The sequence below is a fragment of the Taudactylus pleione genome, unplaced genomic scaffold (assembly GCF_031769625.1).
Source record: "Taudactylus pleione unplaced genomic scaffold, aTauple2 ptg001288l, whole genome shotgun sequence".
Lineage (NCBI taxonomy): Eukaryota > Metazoa > Chordata > Amphibia > Anura > Myobatrachidae > Taudactylus > Taudactylus pleione.
In genome coordinates, this window is record NW_028285688.1 from 2,078,917 (window position 1) to 2,101,436 (window position 22,520).

Here is a 22,520-nt window from a genome sequence, read left to right on the forward strand (position 1 = left end):
GTGTTCCCCAAGGTTCCGTTCTTGGACCTCTACTATTCTCCCTCTATACGTCCTCTCTAGGTGAACTCATCAGCTCTTTTGACCTCCATTATCACCTCTATGCTGATGATACCCAGATCTACCTTTCCTCCCCTGACCTCTCCCCCTCTGTCCTCACTCGTATCTCCAACTGTCTCTCTGCTATTTCTTCCTGGATGTTCCAGTGATTTCTTAAACTTAACATGTCTAAGACTGAGCTGATCATTTTTCCACCCTCCAACATAACCTCACTTCCCACTATTTCTTTAACAATTGATGGCACAACTATCTCTTCTAGCCCCAAGGTGCGCTGTCTTGGAGTTATCTTGGACTCCTCCCTCTCCTACAAACCACATATCCAGAGCCTCTCACAGTCCAGTCGCTTCCATCTCAAAAATATTTCCAAGATTAGACCCTTTCTCACCCAGGATGCCACCAAAACCCTCATACACTCACTTTTCATATCCAGATTGGACTACTGTAACCTTCTCCTATCTGACCTCCCCAACTCCCATCTCTCTCCTCTCCAGTCTGTCCTCAATGCTACTGCTCGACTCATCTTCCTCTCCAAACGCTCTACATCTGCCTCCCCTCTCCTACAAGCCCTACACTGGCTCCCCTTCCCTTTTAGAACCCAATTCAAGGTTCTCACACTTGCTTACAAAGCCCTCACCCATTCCTCTCCCATTTACATCTCTGACCTCATCTCCCTCCACTCTCCTGGCCGCCCCCTTCGCTCAACCAATGCACGCCGCCTCTCATGCCAACTGATTACTTCCTCCCACTCCCGCCTCCAAGCTTTTGCCCGTGCTGCTCCCGACCTTTGGAACTCTCTCCCGCTTCCCATCAGACTCTCCTCCTCTTTACAATCCTTCAAACGGGCTCTCAAGACCCACTACTTCATCAAAGCCTTCCAGCTCCCATCCTAACTTGCTGCAACATGCTCCTTCCTCCGTTTACCCCATCTGTGTCACACCTGTTTGTCTGCCCCTCCCCTTTAGAATGTAAGCTCTTACGAGCAGGGCCTCTACCCTCTTGTGCTTCTCCTTACTTTACTTTCACCTACTTCTTACCCCCCACCATAGCACCTAACACTTGGTTGCTTACGCTCTGTTGCATATCTAGGTGTTATGGTCACTTATGTATCAATGTATATTATCCATGTCCTTGTCCTATTTTTTACTGTAAGTCCTTTGTCAAATTATTTGTTTATGTACTTTGTAAGGCGCTGCGGAACACTTGTTGCGCCATTAAATAAATGATAATAATAATAATGTACTTGCACCCCTTGCATTGTTACATGGTTTGATTCAAACACAAAGTTAAGGCCCCCATACATCAGCAATCGATTGTGGCAATTTTGCAATTTGCAATAGATTGTGTATAAAAATCGGAAATGTATGGGCTTCACAGATCGCAGATTGCAACCAAAAAGTGATTGGAATTGTTAAATCAGATTGTCCAACATGCTGGATTGCACAGATCGATTGCGGCTGTAAATTGCTAGTGTATGGCCATGATAAGCAGATTTGCAGACCGTTCCTAGTAAAATGATGGGCCTTTCAAGATTGGCAGATCTGTGTTTGCTGCAATTGATCTGCAAATCACTGAAAAAGATCTGTAATGTATGGGTGCAGATTGCTAGATTGGGAAATCCTAACATCGGGCAATAAATCTTCAAATTGTTCAATTGTGGTTTTCAGATTGCTGATGAATGGGGGCCTTAACTTTTTTTTTTATTTTTGCTTTGCTCCCAACTCAGAATCAGCTACAGCAGTGGTTCTCAAACTCAGGGGCTCATTCAGACCCGCTCGCGGTCGCTCGCAAGCGGGTAGATGTTGGGCGAATGCGCATGCGCACGACGGAGGGAGCTCCGTCGTGTGCATGCGCGAGACCCGGCGAGCGACGAGAAATACGTCGCTCGGGGTCTCGCACCAAAGGGGGCGTGCTGTCGATGGTGACTGACAGCATGCCCCCTTTGGTGGGCGTGCCGGGGGCGTGGCTGCCAGACGGAGGCGTTCCCATGGGAATGCCTACCGCCTGGATCCGGCCCCACTGACATCACTAGTGATGTCAGTGGGAGTGATTTTGGCTCTGATAGAGCCAAAATCACTCCAGGGCTTGCGGTCACCCAGACCCTAACGCAGGGTCTCGTCGCAAGCCCGATGGTCGCGATGGTCTTGACCATCGCGACCATCATCATGGACGCTCGCATAAGCTGTGGGTGGTAACCCACAGCTATGCGAGCGTCCAAGAGGCCACTCCATTTTTAGGGAGGAGGGCACTGATTCAGAGCGAGCGCTCTGGTCAGAGCGTCCGGCTCTGAATCAGGCCCTCAGTCCTCAGGTCCCCAAATAGGTCACGTTTTCCAGGTCACCCAGCAGGTGCACAGGTGTGTTCATTACTCACTGACACATTTTAAACGATCCACAGGTGGAGCTAATTATGGGCCTGATTCAGACCCACTCGCTAGCGGCTGTCCGCTCGCAAGTGGGTCGATGTTGTGCACTGCGCATGCGCACGACGGCGGGAGCTCCGTCGCGCGCATGCGCCAGTCGCTCGTTGTGTCTGATCAAAGGGGGCGTGCTGTCGATGTTGATTGACAGCACGCCCCCTTTGGTGGGCGTGCCTCCCTGACGGGGGCGTTCCCAAGGGAACGCCTACCGTCAGAAGCCGGCCCACTGACATCACTAGTGATGTCAGTGGGAGTGATTTTGGCTCTGATAGAGCCAAAATCACTCCGGGCCTTGCGGTTGAAAACCTCAACCGCAGGCTCCGGCTCGCAGTGGCGATGGTCGCGATGGTCAAGACCATCGCGGCCATCAAACTGCACGCTCGTATAGGCTGTGGGTGGTGACCCACAGCTATACGAGCGTCCAGGAGGACGCTCCATAATTATGGAGGGCGGCCCTCATTCAGAGCGTGCGCTCTGCTCAGAGCGTACGGCTCTGAATGAGGGCCTATGTCGCTTGTGATTCTGTGAGGAGACCTGGAAAATGAACTTTTTGGGGTCCTGAGGACCGAGTTTGAGAACCTGTGAGCTACAGGTACCCTTTCAAGTGCTTTTGGATTTAACCAGCACCATTTTAGAAATCGCTATGTCAAATTACATATTCGTATGACCAGAAGTAAAATGCAGAGAAATATAGGTTTTATGCACAGAATGAATTCTGCCCAGAGCTGGATATAAACCTAGAAACAGTAGAGCTTTAAATGCACCCACAGGAGGCAAAAACAGTTAATTCATTGCTGCCCCTGCCATTCCTACAGGTGATAACACTCAGGGGTGGGTATTGTATCAAAGCAACTGTTGGCTGCATTATGAACCTCCTGAAACCTGGCCATGTTAGAAGGTAAAATACAAAGCAGAGAAATAGCCATAACAAAGACAAACCACATAATTAGCTGGCACAAGGGTTTCTGCCAACCCTAACTACAGGGTCGTATCTATAATGGGTGCAGGGTTTGTGGTGCACACGAGCAGTAGCGGCTCCAGGCACGGGCAAGCCGGTCCATCGCCCGGAGCGCTACTGTTTCCGGAGGGTGCAGGAAACGCCCACCTCCCTCCCAGCGCTATAGTAGATATTTAAGGTCAGGGGGAGGGTGCGGAGGAGGGAAGAGGCAGCAACACAGGACAGCGCTGGGCGCAGCGCAGCCTAGCGCCGGCTCTGCAAACGGGCCCCTGGGTCCAGGGGGGCCCACACTGCACTCCCTGCACCCATTAACTCTTTATACTTACCTGTCCGTTGTCTCCAGTAATGCTGCTCTGCAGCGCCGGAACGGCACTGCAGAGCAGCAGAATTCACTGGGAAAATGGCGGCGGCCATTTTCCCGGTGACTCGCGCATGTGCAGTACTGCTGTCCCCGGGAAAACGCCATGGGCAGCATTTTCCCAGAGACCTGTGCATGCGCAGTAGGATCTGGCACTAAGCCAGAATTTACTGCCGCACCATCGGACGCGGCACCACATGGGCCCCCTAATCTCTTAAAATGCCCCTACCTAGCTATGAGGCTGGTGGTCTGGGAACTGTGACCCGTAGTTGTAAAATAGGACATGGGGCTCTGTGGAATGGAACCGGCAGTCAACAGGTCTTTGTGAAGAAGTTGCAGGGATTGAAGGGTATATGTATAATGCTGAGGAAACAGTTGGTTCATTGTAGTAGGATCTACCTGCTGATACAATGTGGAGTCATGGGCAAGGTGTGCCAAATAGATAGGTTAGGCTAATGCTCGGTACACACTTGGCGATATATATCACTCGATCTATCGACGAGCGATGTATGGCGAGTGCAACGGCGGGTGTGTACGCCCGATATGTCTGTGGCCCTGCAGCACAACCGATTCCGATATATCGGTGCATCTGGCTGTGTGAGCTGGTGGCCCGCCGACCGCCCGTACACTTGCTGCAGGGACCGCCGACACTGACATCTCAACTTAGCAGCCCAGTTGTGATGTAAGGCTAGATGCTGTGTTTATAGCTTACCAATCAGCCGCTCTTATGGCGGATTGGTCTACGATATGTCATCAAAGTGTGTACCCAGCATTGGAGTGTCAAATGTTACATGCGCAAAAATAAAACCAGACGTGAATTTTAATAGAAAAATTAAATGCGAATTTATAGAATAAAGATGTGATATATTAGCACCTACAGTATTGCAAAAAATTCTTCAAAACTGGTCACACACAGATCAACAGGACATGAGCTAGATGGGGCTAGAATATTTGTAGCCAATTAGAGCATTACAAGTAACTACAGCATATAGTGTTTCAGCTCAGCCAACTGTGCATGTCCCTGGCTTGACTAATCCTCTAATCTAAATGCTATAGGAATAGTGACCTCTGGCTCCTGCCAAACTGGTTTGGTTAGAGAAGATGAAATGTCACACGCTGCTCTATATGAAAAATTAATCCAAGTTATTCTATTAAAGCTTAGAAAATGCTGATGGGCCGAAATATATTAGTATTCTTATAACGCTGCCCTTTTACGCGACACTTTCCAGAAAACCTAATTCACAACCTCTTTGGGGTTTACAGACTTATGGCCTCATTTATCAAAGAGTTTTATCATGCTCAACGAGTGATAAAACTTGTTGCGTATTATATATGGTGCTCCAGCCAATCACCTCCCAGCTGTCATCTGTTTGAGAAATGACAGTTGGGAGCTGATTGGCTGGAGCACCATTTATCATACCCAGCGAGCTTTTATCACTTGTTGTGAATGATAAAACATTTTGATAAATAAAGCAAAATTACCTACCACTGTGCAACTGTGCCAACAAATGCTTGGTTGTAGCATATTTTCCGCAGCAACCTTATAAGGGATTTTATAAATATCCTTAATTTTGTCTTTAACCATGACAAGAGACCAAAGTGAATTATAAATAGTAAAATTGGAGGTCTTTGGCCATACTTTTAACAGTCAACATGATTTAGCAGGGAGCAGACTCTTACTGACTCATTATACATTTATTTAAACTTGCAAATAAACTTTCTCTATAAATAACTCACGCCTCTGGCTCTGGGACTGTTGTGCGACTTTCAGATAAATGGTCTGTTTCATGATTTTGTAATACACTTGCTGATAGCTTAAACATTAAAGCATCCATCAAACAGAACGGCAGCATTAGTACAGTAAATAGAATACTAGAAAAACTAAGTATAATTTATTCTACTAAATACCTGGCTATTTATTCATCACATAAAAGATACATTTGATTACTGTGCCTTTTGACACTCCGCCAGGATACAATAAGAAGCATGCTGGGAGTTTTGCCAAACCCCACAGGGTCAGAGGATGCTGATTTATTGTGAAGGAAGAAGATTGCTGTTAGTATTTTTAATGGTGCTTTAATACTCAGAGAAATCTGCTGAGGGGGAGATGTACTAAGCCTGGGAGTGAGATAAAGTGGAGAGGGATAAAGTACCAACCAATCAGCTGCTAACTGTCGCTTTACAGGCTGTGTTTGAAAAATGGCAGTTAGGAGCTGATTGGTTGGTACTTTATTTCTCTCTCTTTTCTCTCGCTCCAAAGCTTGATACATCTCCCCCTTGTGTGAAGATACATAGATGTAGGCAAGTGACGGGATATCAGCAGAAAACAAAAGTGAAAGTTCTCCAAATAGCAAATAAGCTTGCCCGAGAGTAAATATATTTCTACATTTCTTTTAAAATGTAGAGTAGTGTTAATACAGCGACATTATCTATTCAAAAAAAAAGTCATATGGCTTCATTTACGAAGCTGCGGCTTTTTCTCAGGGGGTTGGAGGTGAAAATTTAAAACGGCACTCGCAGTCAGTGTAAAGCACGCCGGCTTTACACTGATTGCGGGTGCCGTTTTACGCTGACTGCGAGTGCCGTTTTAAATTTTCACCTCCAATCCTCCGGAAAGCTGCGGCTTACAAAAACCACAGCTTCGTAAATATTAAATCAAAATTAGAGACAGCGCCATCTGTTCACAATATACACAATTTATTAGACGTGTAAAAAAATAGGGATATATAAAATATTGAATCAATACACAATGAGGGATATTGAGAGATCTCTGTATAAAAACAACACTGAATAATTAAAAGATAACCATCATAGGTTGATAGTAAACATATATACTCGTTGTTGCAACACCTTATAGTGTGCACAACTTGCAAATAATAGATGACACCACTCCTCAGAGAAAACTCCGTTAAGTACTGTATACAAAAAGGTGATTTGCAGGTAGGCAGAAACATGCACTTTCCATACGGTATAAACTTCCACTTTGGCCGTAAGCTAATATTGGTTAGAGGGGTATAAATGAGTACCAATGACCGGTAATTATTCAATGTTGTTTTTATACAGAGATCTCTCAATATCCCTAATTGTGTATTGATTCAATATTTTATATATCCCTATGCTATACGTGGGACAATACTGATTTTTTATTTTTTTACTTATGTCTAATAAATTGTGTATATCGTGAACAGATGGTGCTGTCTCTAATTTCGATCTAATATTGTTATTCTATATATGAGGGTCAGCTCCTCAGGTGCTTGAAACAGCAGCGGTCTATCACATATCCTTCCCACTTATATATATTCTCACATATGTTTTTACACTAGCACTCTTTCATTGGTTTAGCTTCGTAAATAAGCTGCAGCATGTCAGGGTTTTTTTTAGCATCTGTCAGTTTTACACACTTTAGGGGTCTAATTATCACGACCAAAAAAGCCTTAACACAAGTACCACCGATTTCTATCGCCTTCTCAGATAGAGATAGTGAGGAACGACATACAGTAGAAAAAATACTTTATTAATAAAGTAAAGCATTTTTTTTCCTTTGTGAAATAAAAAATACATGAAACATTTTTTGTTATTTCATTTCCTAGTGTGTGTGTGTGTGTGTGTGTGTGTGTCTCATCTGCTGCTGAGCTTACAGTTCAGTGCGCATAAGTATTCTGACAAAGCCTATGGTGCCCGGACTGTCCTGGTGAGCGGTGTGTTTCTTCATATTACTGCCAGTCAGTATCTCTGGAAAACGTACAGTACAATATTGCTCAGTTGTCCCGGCGATTTGTTTTTCTTCACTATATCAGCTCCAAAAATATGTCATCACTGTGATATAAAATTATTTTATTTCGAGCCATCTTCATAAATAGGCCCTTTAAACTTTTGTCAAGCACATACCATTCAAGCAGTATTGAATTTAAAAATATTAAGTTCAAAAATGTTATCTTAATAATAATTTGCAATACCCCCTCATTACAGAACAAAAGATATCATACAGGGTGTATTAGTGCAATCATGCACAGCTTTGGCACATCAACACTGGCGTTCAGTCTGTGTATATTGGCGCAAGCCTTAAATACATACTTGAGAAAATATAATGGCAGTAAAGAGGTTTGTTTTTGTGTCTGTTGGTTCCTCAGTAATATGTGGCATGCTGCCCAAGCCTGCGGTGATAACTGGTTGGGTAGAGGAGCAGATGAAGACTCAGCGTGGCTAGCTTACCAGGGGTGCAGCAGTGCTTGCTGGCAGGAGAGCCTTTTCTCTGGTTCTCTTTCCAGGAGATGTCGGATAAAATCTTTGGCTGGGAAAACACATGTACAGGACGTTAGGAAAATGTATCGCAAAATGACAATGTTTACTACCAAACTATATCATTTACTTTTGCTATATGGCAATTCAAGTTGGTGTATGTGTGAGTGTGTGCTACTAATAGTAGGATTACTACTATTTTATTGTTTTTAATCAAAAGTTTATCTATTTTAATATATATCATAGAGCTATAATCATCTATTACACCTACTAGCCACATCTGACTTCTATTTAGTGCATAAACTATTCTAGTGTCCCCTATACAATATAGTATCCTATAAACCAGGGGTGGGCAATAAGCGGCCCTCCAGCTGTTGTTGAACTACAAATCCCAGCATGCCTTGCAACAGTTTTAGCATGGCCACATAGCAAAACTGTGGCAGAGCATGCTGGGATGTATAGTTATACAACTGCTGGGGGGGCACTTATTGCCCACCCCTACTATAAATAATACAGACAGCATTCTAGTGACTAACATACAACATAAACAAAAAAAACATCCAAGTAAGATATATACAATACACAGAACATTCTAAAAACTATTATACATTTAGCATTCTAGTAACCACTATACAATGCATAGAACATCAAAGTACCCTCTATGCCAAGGGTGGGCAATTAGCGGCCCTCCAGCATACTTATAACCAGTGGCAGATAGTCAAGACCATCGCGACCATCGGGGCTTGCGACGAGACCCTTGTGGTAGGGTCTCGTCTACCGCAAGCCCCAGTGAGCTATCGGCTCTATTAGAGCCGGAAGCTCACCACTGACATCACTCGTGATGTCAGTGGGGCCGCCCCCAAACGGCAGGCGTTCCGTCGGCAGCCGCCCCTTTTGTAGTGAGTCCCGGAGTGAGAGAATTTCTATCTCGCCCCGGGGCTTGCGCACGCACAGTGCGGCCGCTGCGCGCGCGCAGGGCCTCAACATCGACCCGCTTGCGAGCGGGTCTTAATGAGACCCTAAGTTCAAAAGAGTGGAGATGTGGAAAAATTCCCATAGCAACCAACCAGCCTCTAGCTGGCATTTATCAAGTACATTCTACAAAATGATAGAAATAAACTGATTGGTTACTATGGGAAACATCTGAAAACAGATCTGAAAACCTGTTCTGCTAGGATCACGGTCTGGGGATCAGTTTTTCATGCACCTCATCTAAAGAAATCTCTTAAGAGATGATAATTATGAGAGTTAGGACAGCTCGATTCTCAGGGGATCTCATTATTTCATTTCTAAGCTTTAGAAGCACAGGGAAAGGTTATCCCTTTAAAACCATTACGTTAGTATAAATTGCCTGGCTCAGAAACTGGCGGGGAGATCAGTTGAAAGGAACATCTAGTGTTGCAGGGTGCTGAGATGCCACATACAAACCTTCCATTAACTTCTGTTGAAGGAGGGTATGACATACAATAACACATACAGATGGACACGCTTGGCAAACATATACTGTATGATGTACCTGATTCTGAAATATCATCCCAGTATGGGGAGTCAAATTCATATTCTGCTTTTAGGATCTGACTGAACAGTTCGGAGTCATTTTCATCATAAAAGGGGGGGTATCCACAAAGCCTGAACAATGTTGAAATAAAGAGATTTACACATCAGGGCTCATCATTTTGCTCATTATAATTTGGAATCAAAGACTTAACGTAAATTGTTGATACTGTATATATTCTTTTTTAAATTGAGTATTTTTTATTGAATTTTTTTAAACTTACACCCATCAACAAAAGTAAAATAAAATAAAAAATACAGAATAATTGAATTGAGGCAGATGTGAAATATCAGAGTACATAGGAATAGAATATGGAACATACATAACAGGATATATTGAATGCTTCTCAACACAAAATATAAAGCAAAAACAACCTAAAGGTGCTATTCAGGCCTGTAGATCCGTAGATAAAAGAAGTACAGTATACGAGTATGATAACTAATAGTACAGATACCCCGACATTACCAAACTTAATATAAAAATCATAGAGTACATAAAATAAATGAAAAAAATAAATCAAACCACCCCATAACCCGCCACCCTGTATGGCCTAACCCCAACCCAGGCATACTTGGATCCCTAAATAGAAAATACACTCCCTAACCCTCTAAGCTACAATAAACGCTACCTAAACCCCCCCAACCCAAATAAAGGATTTTAAAGACCACATAAGTAACCAGGGCAATAAACATAATGGCCCTAAGCTAGGCCAAGCTCAGCTCGCCCGCATTATACGGAAATGGAGTTCCTCCCTTACAACATATCTTGCAAATTACAAACATACAGAGCACAGAAAATAAAAGAAATTGTTGATATATATTCAGATGATCTGATAAATTAATTTAAAAAAATAATAATTGTTAAAGATCTCCTAGACAACTAACTGTAGCAGCTTTTCCTTTAGGGAATATAGCCACTCTCCCTCACTTATTACTATTAGAAAATTCTATTAAAAAAACTACACACCAGCAGAACTGCGCTAGTAATGGCTTCAAAAATTCAACCGACACCTTACAACAATTACTTCTGTAATTCAATTATAGCACAGACAGCATAATAATAAAGCAAATATACTATTAACCATTTAATAACTATTTATAACTAATATCACAATTTCAGCAAAATCCGCAGTAAGAGTCATGTCTATTCTAAGGGGTAAATTTAATAAGATGGGAATTCTATTTAAGAAGTGATGTTGCCCATAGCAACCAATCAGATTCTACTTCTCATTTTTCTAGCGCCTTCTAGAAGATAATACCTGGAATCTGATTGGTTGCTATGGGCAACATCACTTCTTAATAGCTCCCATCTTTGTAAATTTACCCCAAGAGTCAGTTTATAAAAATCCTTATATTTTGAGAGTTTAACAGCTATTGTATTGTGTGCGCACCTGCATCTTGGATCGTGCATTGTACTGTATCTTCAGTCACTGCAGTAGAGCACATGTAGATGTACTTAGGCCATTGTTTCCTATCATGTGATTATAGAATCCAAATCCAGCATATTCACCACTTCATTTTGTTCAAACAACTGCATTTTACACTTACTCAGAGCACGCTAGTAAGCTAACGACACTATACTACAAATATGTAAATGGAGATTGTGTATGCTTAAGCGTCTTGCAGAAAAGTACCAGAAACCAGAGTTGTTTTCTTACCATGTGGAAATTCTGGTTCCAGATATAGATACTGAATATAAATTGCTGGAGGGCACCGGGAAAAATGCATCTCCTTCTTCAGTATTACTGTCAGGTTGCGGCCTAGGATCGGCCGTTACTCACCGCTACGCCGGCTTCCCCTGATCCCTCGGGTGGTCAGACGCCTGGTGCGGTGGTGTGTGATGCGCTGAGTATTATACTTAGAGCTATGTGGACATCCATGTGCTGCGCTGTGCCCTGGTGGCTACGGTCGCCGTCATGGACGCAGCCATGACAGTTCACATCACCTGACTACCCTTGACCCAATGGTAGCATGGTATTGGTCAGCTGACGCTGTCCACCAATAACCTGCTACCTTAGGGTATAAACCCAGTCTCCGGATGGTAGGAAGTTGCCTGTGCAATGTTGTTGCTACCCTGTGTATTGCTGATGCCTCGTTCCAGGTTCCCTATGCGATCTCCTCGAGAATCAAGTGCCAATTCCTTGTACAACAGTGTGACCTAACATATTGCCTGTGTCCGATACAAGTGCCAACTCCTTGTGCGACAGTGCGTCCTAACATCTCGCCTGTGTGTGATACAAGTGCCAACTCCTTGTGCAACAGTGCGTCCTAACACCTTGCATGTGTGCGATACATGTGCCAACTTCTTGTGCAACAGAGCGTCCTAACACCTAGCCTGTGTGCGCTGTTCTACCACCTGCTGACGCAATTGTGCATCTTCCTCCACTCCTCCAGTGTAAGCTGCTAGTGCCATATTGTGAGCAGACAGTGCCTCAAGCACTTACCCCTTACTCATACGAATACTAGTTCTCTGTACTTCTTGTAGAAGTATACTTTCAGGCCACCGGTTATTTGTCTCTATTTCCACAGTATCAGACACCTGTCCAAAGGGCCACGACCTGCCAGCTGGGTGCAGCATAAATACCCATATCCCGCTTGGAGGGGTCACTGGTGATTAGACTCCGCGCCTTTGGACAGGTCTCGCCAACGTTTGATACTCGTGGATGAGGAGGTCATATATCCAGGCCCCACGCCTACGGTTCCTATCTTGTCCAGGGACCTCAGCTTCCATCCCCTCAGTAGGGGATTCCACTCCACCGAACGTGACACTACTTATAATATAATTCCGGCTTCATGTTGGGAAGGCGTGCTGCATCCCCCAGGTGTGTGTCCTGTTCTTATGAATCACTAGGCAACCTCCATCTCTTGCCTCTTAAAAATACACTTGAATTGCTGAGCACACCATGGTGAGTGAGGACCTGCCCCTCAAGTTGGGCCAAAGGTGCCGTCATGTAGTGCAGCAGGACAGTCGCCTCAAATTGAGACATTTGGTTCTTAGTGTTTATAAATTATACATATATTTCTGAGTAAGAGATATGACACTTCTGTATATACCCTTGATGGGAATTTATGGTTTTTCATTCTCGTTGTGATGATCCTGATCGCAAGTTTTATTTCCCCTTCATGTTTGCTGGAGCGCCCAGGTTTCCTAGCAACTGAGTGCACACTCGTGTCTCTAGCCAGTGTCCTCCATGTATAATTTATATATCTATGATTTCTAATGCTTCTTCATTCTGTTTCTGTGACATTACTCCTTGTGTCATTATTTTGATGTAGAACATTGTATTGTTGTGTTAATTAATTTATGGACCACATACTGTATGTGTTCTATTTTGGGAGTCCGTCGGACTGTGATCAGTGGATAGCGGTATGAGAAAGGCACCAATCGGGCCCCAAAACATTGCTGCCGACTGCAATAAAAGTATAAGGGGTCTAGTTACTAAGCAGTGGTAGGAGACAGAGTGAAAAGTGATAAGGTGCCAGCCAATCAGCTCCCAACTGTCATTTTTCAAACACAGCCTGTGAGATGGCAGTTGGGAGCTGATTGGCTGGCACCTTATCACTCTGTCTCCTAACACTGCTTAGTGAATAGACCCCTAATACTTCTATTATTCATATATGTATATATTGTGATAGGATCATTGGTAAAGTGGTCTGTGGCAGGTACATTTGTCCCAGATTCCTGTCTTATGTGTTTTAAACCCCCAGGAGAAAGTCAGGCAGTGTAGCAGGCGTGAGTTTCGGCTTTTTGAAAAGCCGGTTTGGGACCTGGGGGTTGTGGGTGAGAGGAGAGGGAGGGCTCCACACATGGCCTCTCCAGGTTTTGGTTCTCGCAGCCTGGTAACAGGCTTGTTAGGGTTTCCACCTGAGAGTGGCCAATATAAGCCTAGTGTGTTGAGGGCTGATGGTCTCACCTGGGAGAGCAGGCAGGGAGTTTGCTCAGAGACACTTGGAAACCTAACTGTTGTGCTGTGCTTTTGTTGCTGGCGAGGGCATTAGGCCCTGCCAGGTTCTGGTAGTGAGGGAACTACCTGTGAAGTTAGTGCCCTGACAGGGCTAGGATTTATATTTATGTTTTCTTTATATTTCTGACATTGTACAATAAAGACTGGCGCCGACCAGCTTGTACTTGCATCCAGACTGGTGTGCTGCTTCCCTGCTGCTGTGTGTGTGTAAGGAAGGAGTCCTCTACCCAGGAGAGGGACCCCCTAACCTAACTGTGTCACAATATGGTGGAGAATGCGGGCAACCACACACACTGAAGTTGCAGCAAGAGGAAAACTTTCCATTTAAAAATTAAAGGGACAGACACCCAATTTGTAAGTGTGGAAATAACACTGTGTCCTTGGAGTCCCATAGAGGAGGCGTCAGCCAATGCTCAGAGAGGCAAGGTTTAGCTTCTAACCTACACCCCAGGACAAAATGGAGAACATTATTAAGGCCTTGCTCCAAGCTACAGCAGCTCAGCAGGAGACAAACAAACTTCAGCAGGAATCTACCAGAGCTCAGCAGGAATCCACCAGGGTGCAACTGTTGGCCTTGGAGACAGCCCAGAGGCAACAACAGGTCGCCATCGAGGAAACCTGCCAGGCCATAAAAGAGGTGGTACAGCACCTGGTCACCCGGCCCAGAGATGTTACTACTGGTCCTCCCACCACCACTCACTCCGTACGAGCCAGTCACTTCCTCCAAAAGATGATTTCGGGCGATGATGTGGAGGCCTATCTCGCCGCATTTGAAAGAACTGCCGAAAGGGAGAGTTGGCCCCAGGAGCAGTGGGCAAGTCTGGTGGCACCTTTTTTGTCTGGGGAGCCACAAAAGGCCTATTTCGACTTATGCCTGGCTGATGCCAAGGACTATAAAAAACTAAAACAGGAGATCCTAACTCGCTTGGGAGTCACCACCTTTGTTCGTGCCCAACGGGTCCACCGCTGGGAGTTCCATAAGGACAAGCCTCCACGTTCACAGATGCATGACCTCGTCCATCTGTCCTCAAAATGGCTACAGCCCGAGACGCTGACGGGACCACAGATCGTGGAAAGGGTCGTGATGGACTAGTACCTGCGATCATTACCTGTGACTCTGTGCAAGTGGGTGAGCCATGCAGACCCTAAGTCCGCGGACCAGTTGGTCGAGCTGGTGGAGAGGTACGTGGCGGCTGAGGAGCTGATGAGTATGCCCCACCGAGCCCCGATGGCGCACCGGCGAACTCCCACAGACACTGGTAAGACTGTTCCAGGGGAGAAGGGTGCTGGGCGGTGGAATGTACCTAAGACTGAGGGTGTAGAACCTGGAGACAGGCCTGCCAGGCCGGGAAGGTTCTTGCCCCGTAAACGACTAGACATTAAGATGACTCAGTGTTTCCGATGTGGTGGCTTCGGCCATATTGCCGCTAATTGTTCACTTGCAACTGAACCTATGCAATGTGATACTGCTCATGTCTACCGCAGGGGGTCGTTCTTTGCACAGATAGCCTGTACGGCTGACCGGCAGGCTGAGACTGATAAGCACATGTGTGTGCTCACTGTAGATGGCAACCGAGTAGAGGCACTGTTAGACTCTGGTAGCTTGGTGACACTTATAAAAGCTGAGCTGGTGAACCCCTTGCGGCGTGAGGGGAAAACTGTTGGTGTGACCTGCATACATGGGGATACTCAATATTATGTTACTGCCGAGGTGAACATCGAGACACCATGTGGTTCTGCTATAGTTTCTGTAGGTTTGGTGCATGGTCTGATGTACGATGCAATATTGGGGAGAGACTTTGCTCACTTCTGGAAGTTGTGGGAAAGCCGTTTTGTTCCAGAGATGAACAACCCCGATCCATTTGAGAAGGTTGTCGATGTAGTGGAGGAGGGAGTTTCTTTTGAGTCAGAGTTATTCCCTTTTTCTACTATGATTGGTGAACTAGAGAATGCGGAGCGTGACGGTGGCCCGCCAACTGATGTGCCTCCCATTGAGATGGGAAGTGTTGTTGGGCCAGGTGATCGTCTGCCTGATTTAGAGGTCAGAAGAGAGGTCTTTGCCGTGGAGCAGTTGAATGACCCTACTTTGGTAAAAGCCAGGTAGAATGTAAAAGTAGTTGATGGTAAACCCGTAGACCCTGATAGTCCTTTGTCCTATCCCCACATGGCAATGTGTCAGGATTTGTTATATCAGGTGACTAAGAAGGGGGAAGATATTGTGGAACAACTAATAGTTCCCAAAGCCTACAGAAGAACAGTGTTGGATCTGGCCCATGGTCATATAACGGCAGGCCATCTAGGGGTAGAGAAAACCACTGAGCGAATAATGCAGAGGTTTTTCTGGCCCGGGCTTCATAAAGAGGTGTCTGACTTTTGCGCATCCTGCCCTGAGTGTCAGTATCATGCTCCCAGGCCACATTTTAAGGGTCCACTAGTTCCATTGCCTATCATAGAGGTGCCGTTTGAAAGAATAGCGATGGATTTGGTGGGACCCTTAATGAAGTCTGCCAGGGGACACCAGTATATTCTGGTCATAATGGATTACGCTACCAGGTACCCGGAAGCGATCCCGTTGCGCAATACGTCAACCAAGACCATTGCCAGAGAGCTAGTTCATGTCTTTAGCAGGCTGGGTATACCCAAGGAGATACTAACTGACCAGGGTACACCGTTTATGTCAAAAGTCATGAAAGAGTTATGCCGCCTGTTCAAAATTGAACAGTTAAGAACTTCGGTTTATCACCCCCAAACCGATGGGCTGGTCGAGAGGTTTAACAAGACGTTAAAACACATGCTTAGGAAAGTGGTTGACAAGGATGGTAGGGATTGGGATTACTTATTGCCGTATTTATTGTTGGCCATAAGAGAGGTTCCCCAGTCCTCCACCGGGTTTTCACCCTTCGACTTGTTGTATGGGAGACACCCAAGGGGGTTACTAGACATTGCCAAAGAGACATGGGAGGGGCAGTCTATTCCTTACAAAACGGTGATTGAGTATGTTTCTCAAATGCAGGAGAGAATTGCTGCGGTAGTGCTGATAGTGAGAGAGAACCTGGAACAGGCTCAACAGGCACAGCAGAGGGTATACAACCGCAATGCCCGGTTACGCAGCTTTGCTCCTGGGGACAGAGTGTTAGTGTTGGTTCCCACTGTGGAAAATAACTTTTGGCTAAATGGCAAGGGCCCTTTGAAATCTTAGAAAGAGTGGGACAGGTCAATTACAAAGTTTACCAGCCGTGGAAAAGAAAGCCGGAACAGATATACCATATAAATCTATTAAAGCCCTGGAAAGATAGAGCGGTACTGTCGGCCGTCCGAGCCCCTCCAGTAAATCCAGGGCCCTTAGTTCCCGAAGTGACAGTGGCAAAAACCCTGTCGGCAATTCAACAACAAGAGGTCAAGGAGTTTCTGATCAGAAATAGGGTGCTGTTCTCTGACGTACCTGGGAAAACCTCGGTCATTAAACATGACATCATCACTGACCCAGGGGTTAAAGTTAATCTAAAGCCCTATAGGTTCCCCGAAGCACAAAGAGAATCGGTGTCGAAAGAAATTAAAAATATGCTAGAGTTAGGGGTTATTGAAGAATCACATAGTGAATGGTCAAGTCCCATTGTGTTGATTACAAAGCCCGACAGGAGTGTGCGTTTCTGCAATGACTTCCGAAAGTTGAACAGTGTTTCAAAATTTGATGCCTACCCGATGCCAAGAGTGGATGAACTGATTGAGAGACTAGGGACGGCAAGGTATTTAACCACTCTTGACCTAACCAAAGGGTATTGGCAAGTACCGTTAACCGAGAGCGCCAAACAAAAGACAGCTTTTTCAGAGCCAGAGGGCTTGTTTCAGTACAAGATGTTGCCCTTCGGGCTACATGGGGCACCTGCTACCTTCCAAAGAATGATGGACAGGATTCTAAGGCCCCATAGACGGTATGCGGCTGCTTATCTGGATGACGTGGTCATTCATAGTCCTGATTGGCAGTCTCACTTACCCAGGGTACAAGCAGTGTTGGACTCCATCTATAAGGCAGGTTTGACAGCCAACCCAAAAAAGTGTTGTCTAGGCATGGAGGAAGTAAAATATCTGGGATACACCATTGGCTGAGGCCTGATAAAGCCTCAGCTCAATAAAGTTGATGCCATACAAAACTGGCCACGGCCTCTGAATAAGAAGCAGGTGAGAGCCTACTTGGGAATTACGGGGTACTACAGGAGGTTTATACCCAACTTTGCCACCATGGCAGTCCCACTGACTGACCTGACCAAAGGCAAACAAAAAGTCATGGTAGAATGGAGTCCTGAGGCAGAGAAAGCTTTTCAGGAGTTGAAAGTAGCGTTGTATTCCCAACCAGTCCTGATGACTCCTAATTTTGAAAGGCAGTTCATAGTACAAACCGATGCATCAGAAGTAGGTATAGGAGCGGTCCTGTCCCAGAACAAGGAGGGTGAGGAACACCCTATTTTCTATCTAAGTAGAAAGTTGAATGTACATGAGAGAAACTATGCCACAGTGGAGAAGGAGGCGTTGGCCATAAAGTGGGCGTTAGAGGCTCTCAGGTACTACTTGGTCGGAAGAAAGTTCAAATTGATCACTGACCATGCCCTTTTGAAGTGGATGTCCGAAAATAAGGACAGTAATGCGAGAATTACGAGATGGTTCTTGGCGTTACAAACTTTTACATTTTCAGTGGAACACAGGCCAGGAAGCCAGCTGGCCAATGCTGACGCGTTGTCACGCGTTCATTGTTTGGGGGCTTCAGTTGTTCCGCCCCACAGGTCGAAACAAAGGGGGGGGGGGATATGTGATAGGATCATTGGTAAAGTGATCTGTGGCAGGTACATTTGTCCCAGATTCCTGTCTTATGTGTTTTAAACCCCCAGGAGAAAGTCTGCAGTGTAGTAGGCTTGAGTTTCGGCTTTTTGAAAAGCCGGTTTGGGACCTGGGGGTTGTGGGTGAGAGGAGAGGGAGGGCTCCACCCACGGCCACTCCAGGTTTTGGTTCTCGCAGCCTGGTAACAGACTTGTTAGGGTTTCCACCTGAGAGTGGCCAATATAAGCCTAGTGTGTTGAGGGCTGATGGTCTCACCTGGGAGAGCAGGCAGGGAGTTTGCTCAGAGACACTTGGAAACCTAACTGTGAGTGTTGTGCTGTGCTTTTGTTGCTGGCGAGGGCATTAGGCCCTGCCAGGTTCTGGTAGTGAGGGAACTACCTGTGAAGTTAGTGCCCCGACAGGGCTAGGATTTATATTTATGTTTTCTTTATATTTCTGACATTGTACAATAAAGACTGGCGCCGACCAGCTTGTACTTGCATCCAGACTGGTGTGCTGCTTCCCTGCTGCTGTGTGTGTGTGTAAGGAAGGAGTCCTCTACCCAGGAGAGGGACCCCCTAACTTAACTGTGTCACAATATATATATATATATATATATATATATATATATATAATTTAATGGACTTTACCTGTTAAAACCTCAACATTATTGTTACAAAACATGCTATGAAATGTGATCATTTCAATCGATGAACGCCTGGTTCTCATTTTGGCCACATTTTTATTTTTCTGTATTGAGATGGATGTACCTCGCATGGTTATCATAAACGGGACGTAAAAGAGATACCTACAGAATGTAAGAGATTACACCAATGGCCCAGATATCCACAGCTTTTCCGTATGGCTTCTGCTCCAGGAGTTCCGGGGCTGCGACCGTCAGAGAGGACAGTAGAGAGAAGTAATTACATCACACAATGGGGACTATAACCTTCTACTATTACATTGCATGCAGATGTCAAAAACCTTGTCTTCTATGACTTTACCAATCTTAATACAGCTCTACAGCTTCAAAGAGCACCGTGACGCCATGTCTTGTGAGCGCACACTTGGCACAACCACCACCTGGCAGATCCCTTTTTTTTTTACATCAGCCTAAGCAGGGGATATCAGCTTTGCCCTATGTCTCAGCAAGACGCTGCTCTCAAATCGTGCCCAAATGTATGCCACTCTAGTTGTAGACAGAGCTGCCAAACACAACACCAAGGCGACCCTGTGAGATTAAATTGAATCAATCATCACCAACTTTTTTAGTCATAACATTTGGGATGTATTAAGCCTTGGGGGTCTATTTACTAAGCAGTGTTAGGAGACAGTGAAAAGTGATAAGGTGCCAGCCAATCAGCTCCCAACTGTCATTTTTCAAACACAGCCTGTGAGATGACAGTTGGGAGCTGATTGGCTGGCACCTTATCACTTCCTTATCACTTTTCACTCTGTCTCCTAACACTGCTTAGTAAATAGATCCCTTAGTGAGAGATAAAGTACCAACAAAACAGCTTCTGTCATTTTTCTAGCACAGCCTGTAAAATGACAGGAGCTGATTGGTTGGTGCTTTATCTCTCTCCACTTTACCTCTCTCCAAGGCTTGATCCATCTCCCCCATTATTCTGCACAACGCTCGGAATTGAATCGGCCCTCTAGTGTCTTGGGAGCCCCTCAGCATTGATATGACAAACACAGAATTAGCAGAACCCTTACCCACGTAGCCTGGTGTCCCACAAGCCGTGGCCATCATCCCACCATCCTCAATCTTAGACAGGCCAAAGTCACTGATCATGATTTTTGAGTCTTCAAAGGGGGTTGCATAGAGCAGGTTTTCTGGCTGAAAGCATAAGGGACAGATTGCTGCACCATTAATAGTAATTATTTTTCTTATCCTGCACTACACACAGGAAACATGGTGTACAAGTGGACCAGGGACTTATAGTGTGTTTTAGGACTGTTCTGACTGCACAGTGCAGTGCTATATATGTTAGTGAAGCACCAACCAATCAGCTTCTATTTGTCATTTTTCAAACATTCAAACAGCCTGTAAATGACAGTTAAGGTGGGTACACATTAGATGATTTTTCGGACGATTCCGACAAATCGTCACACATCGCCAAATGTGTATGCACTATGGACCTCATTCAGACCCGCTCTCAAGCGCCTATGCGCTCGCAAGCGGGTCAATGATTAGGCCCTGCGCATGCGCAGCAGCCGCAGTGCACGTGCACTAGCCCCGGAGCGAGTAACAAAATGACTCGCTCCGGGGCTCGCTACAAAAGGGGCGGCTGTCGATGTTGATCGACAGCTCGCCCCGTTTTGTAGGCGGGGAGGGGGGGGTGGCAGCACAATGGAGGCGTTCCTGAAGGAACGCCTGCTGTTTGTAGGCGGCCCTACTGACATCAGCAGTGATGTCAGTAGGTAGCTTCCTGCTCTGTTAGAGCAGGAAGCTACCTGGGGCTTGCGTGAAATGAGACCCGACCCGAAGGGTCTCGTTGCAAGCCCCGATGGTTGCTTTGGTCTCGACCATCGCGACCATCACCTGGTCACTCGCTAAAGCTGTGGGTGATCACCCACAGCTTAGCGAGCGGCCAGGAGGCTGGATTTTAAAGAAGAAGCAGCCGCCCTCATTCAGAGCGCGCGCTCGCATTTTGTGAGCGGCTCTGAATGAGGTCCAATGCGCGCTCCCGTGTAGTCGTCCGTCACATCTTCAGGTTGCACCTACATGCGGCTCAATCTGTCAATCTCGTTCAAGATTTCCGTCAAACCATGCAGTGTGTATGCCCTATCGGACGACCAGGTGATATGTTAACATTATATAGTTAACGATCTAACCACCAAACGATGCAAGATATATTGTTCGGTCTTGTTGACAAATTGCATAGTGTGTATGCACTATACAGTTTGTCAGGGAGTTCTAAGGAAATCTGGACGACCATCGCATCCTTTGCTGATCATCTAATGCAGTGGTTCGCAAACTCGGTCCTCAGGACCCCACACAGGTCACATTTTCCAGGTCACCCAGCAGGTGCACAGGTGTTTTCATTACTCACTGACACATTTTAAAAGATCCACAGATGGAGCTAATTATTTCCCTTGTGATTCTGTGAGGATACCTAGAAAACATGCACTGTTTGGGGTCCTGAGGACAGAGTTTGTGGTCTAATGTGTACCCAGCTTTAGAAGGCTGATTGGTTGGTTGGTACGTTATCTCTACCCACTTTATCTCTAGCCAAGGTTTGATACATTAGTGAGAAAAATAAACTTCTGGTCTGAGATAACCCAGACTTATGTCTCTGCCAAGAAGATACTTCAGTATCTTAAACTGTGTCACATTAGTAAAATGTTCACATGCTGTACTTGGGAATATTACTAGAATTTTTAATAGCCAATTATGTGTATTTTTATTTTAGTAAACAATATATAAATAGGAATAATATAACCCCCTACTGTTAAATGTAAGGCTTTTACAAGCTACAGTGAAGCTTTATAACCAAAGTATATAGGACACAGACCGCCGAGGTGACTAATTATATACTTTAGTATATAGGCCACAGGCCGCTGAGATGACTGATTATATACTTTAGTATATAGGCCACGGGCCGCTGAGATGACTGATTATATACTTTAGTATATAGGCCACGGACCGTCAAGTTGACTGATTATATACGTTAGTGTATAGGCCACAGACCGCTGGGGTGACTGATTATATATTATAGTATATAGGCCACGGACCACAGAGATGACTGAGTATATACTTTAGTATAGAGGCCACGGACCGCCGAGGTGACTGATTATATAGTTTAGTGCAGTGGTTCTCAAACTCGGTCCTCAGGACCCCACACAGTTCATGTTTTGCCGGTCACCCAGCAGGTGCACAGGTGTATTCATTACTCACTTACACATTTTTAAAGATCCGCAGGTGGAGCTAATTATTTCACTTGCGATTCTGTGAGGAGACCTGGAAAACATGCACTGTTTGGGGTCCTGAGGACCCAGTTTGAGAACCTGTGGTTTAGTGTATAGGCCATTTTTCAAAATAGTTTTTAATGAAGCAATGAACAATGGTCATATTAACGACAGTTGTTCTTTTACAATGATTGCCATAGAGCAAAATAGGTACAAAATTAGAATAATTCATTACAAACAGTTATA

General features: G+C 45.3%; 1 protein-coding gene across 1 annotated transcript in view; it reads right to left on the minus strand.

Moving 5' to 3' along the window:
- PNCK (pregnancy up-regulated nonubiquitous CaM kinase) overlaps window positions 1–22,520 on the minus strand; it is a 49,819-nt gene that overhangs the window by 21,339 nt on the left and 5,960 nt on the right. The window contains exons 3-6 of the mRNA XM_088462927.1: window positions 20,079–20,202; window positions 19,172–19,247; window positions 9,545–9,657; window positions 8,002–8,080 (exon numbers count right to left, since the gene is read on the minus strand). Of these exons, the coding sequence (XP_088319053.1) occupies window positions 8,002–8,080; window positions 9,545–9,657; window positions 19,172–19,247; window positions 20,079–20,202 (392 nt within the window). The remainder of the gene's footprint in view (window positions 1–8,001; window positions 8,081–9,544; window positions 9,658–19,171; window positions 19,248–20,078; window positions 20,203–22,520) is intronic.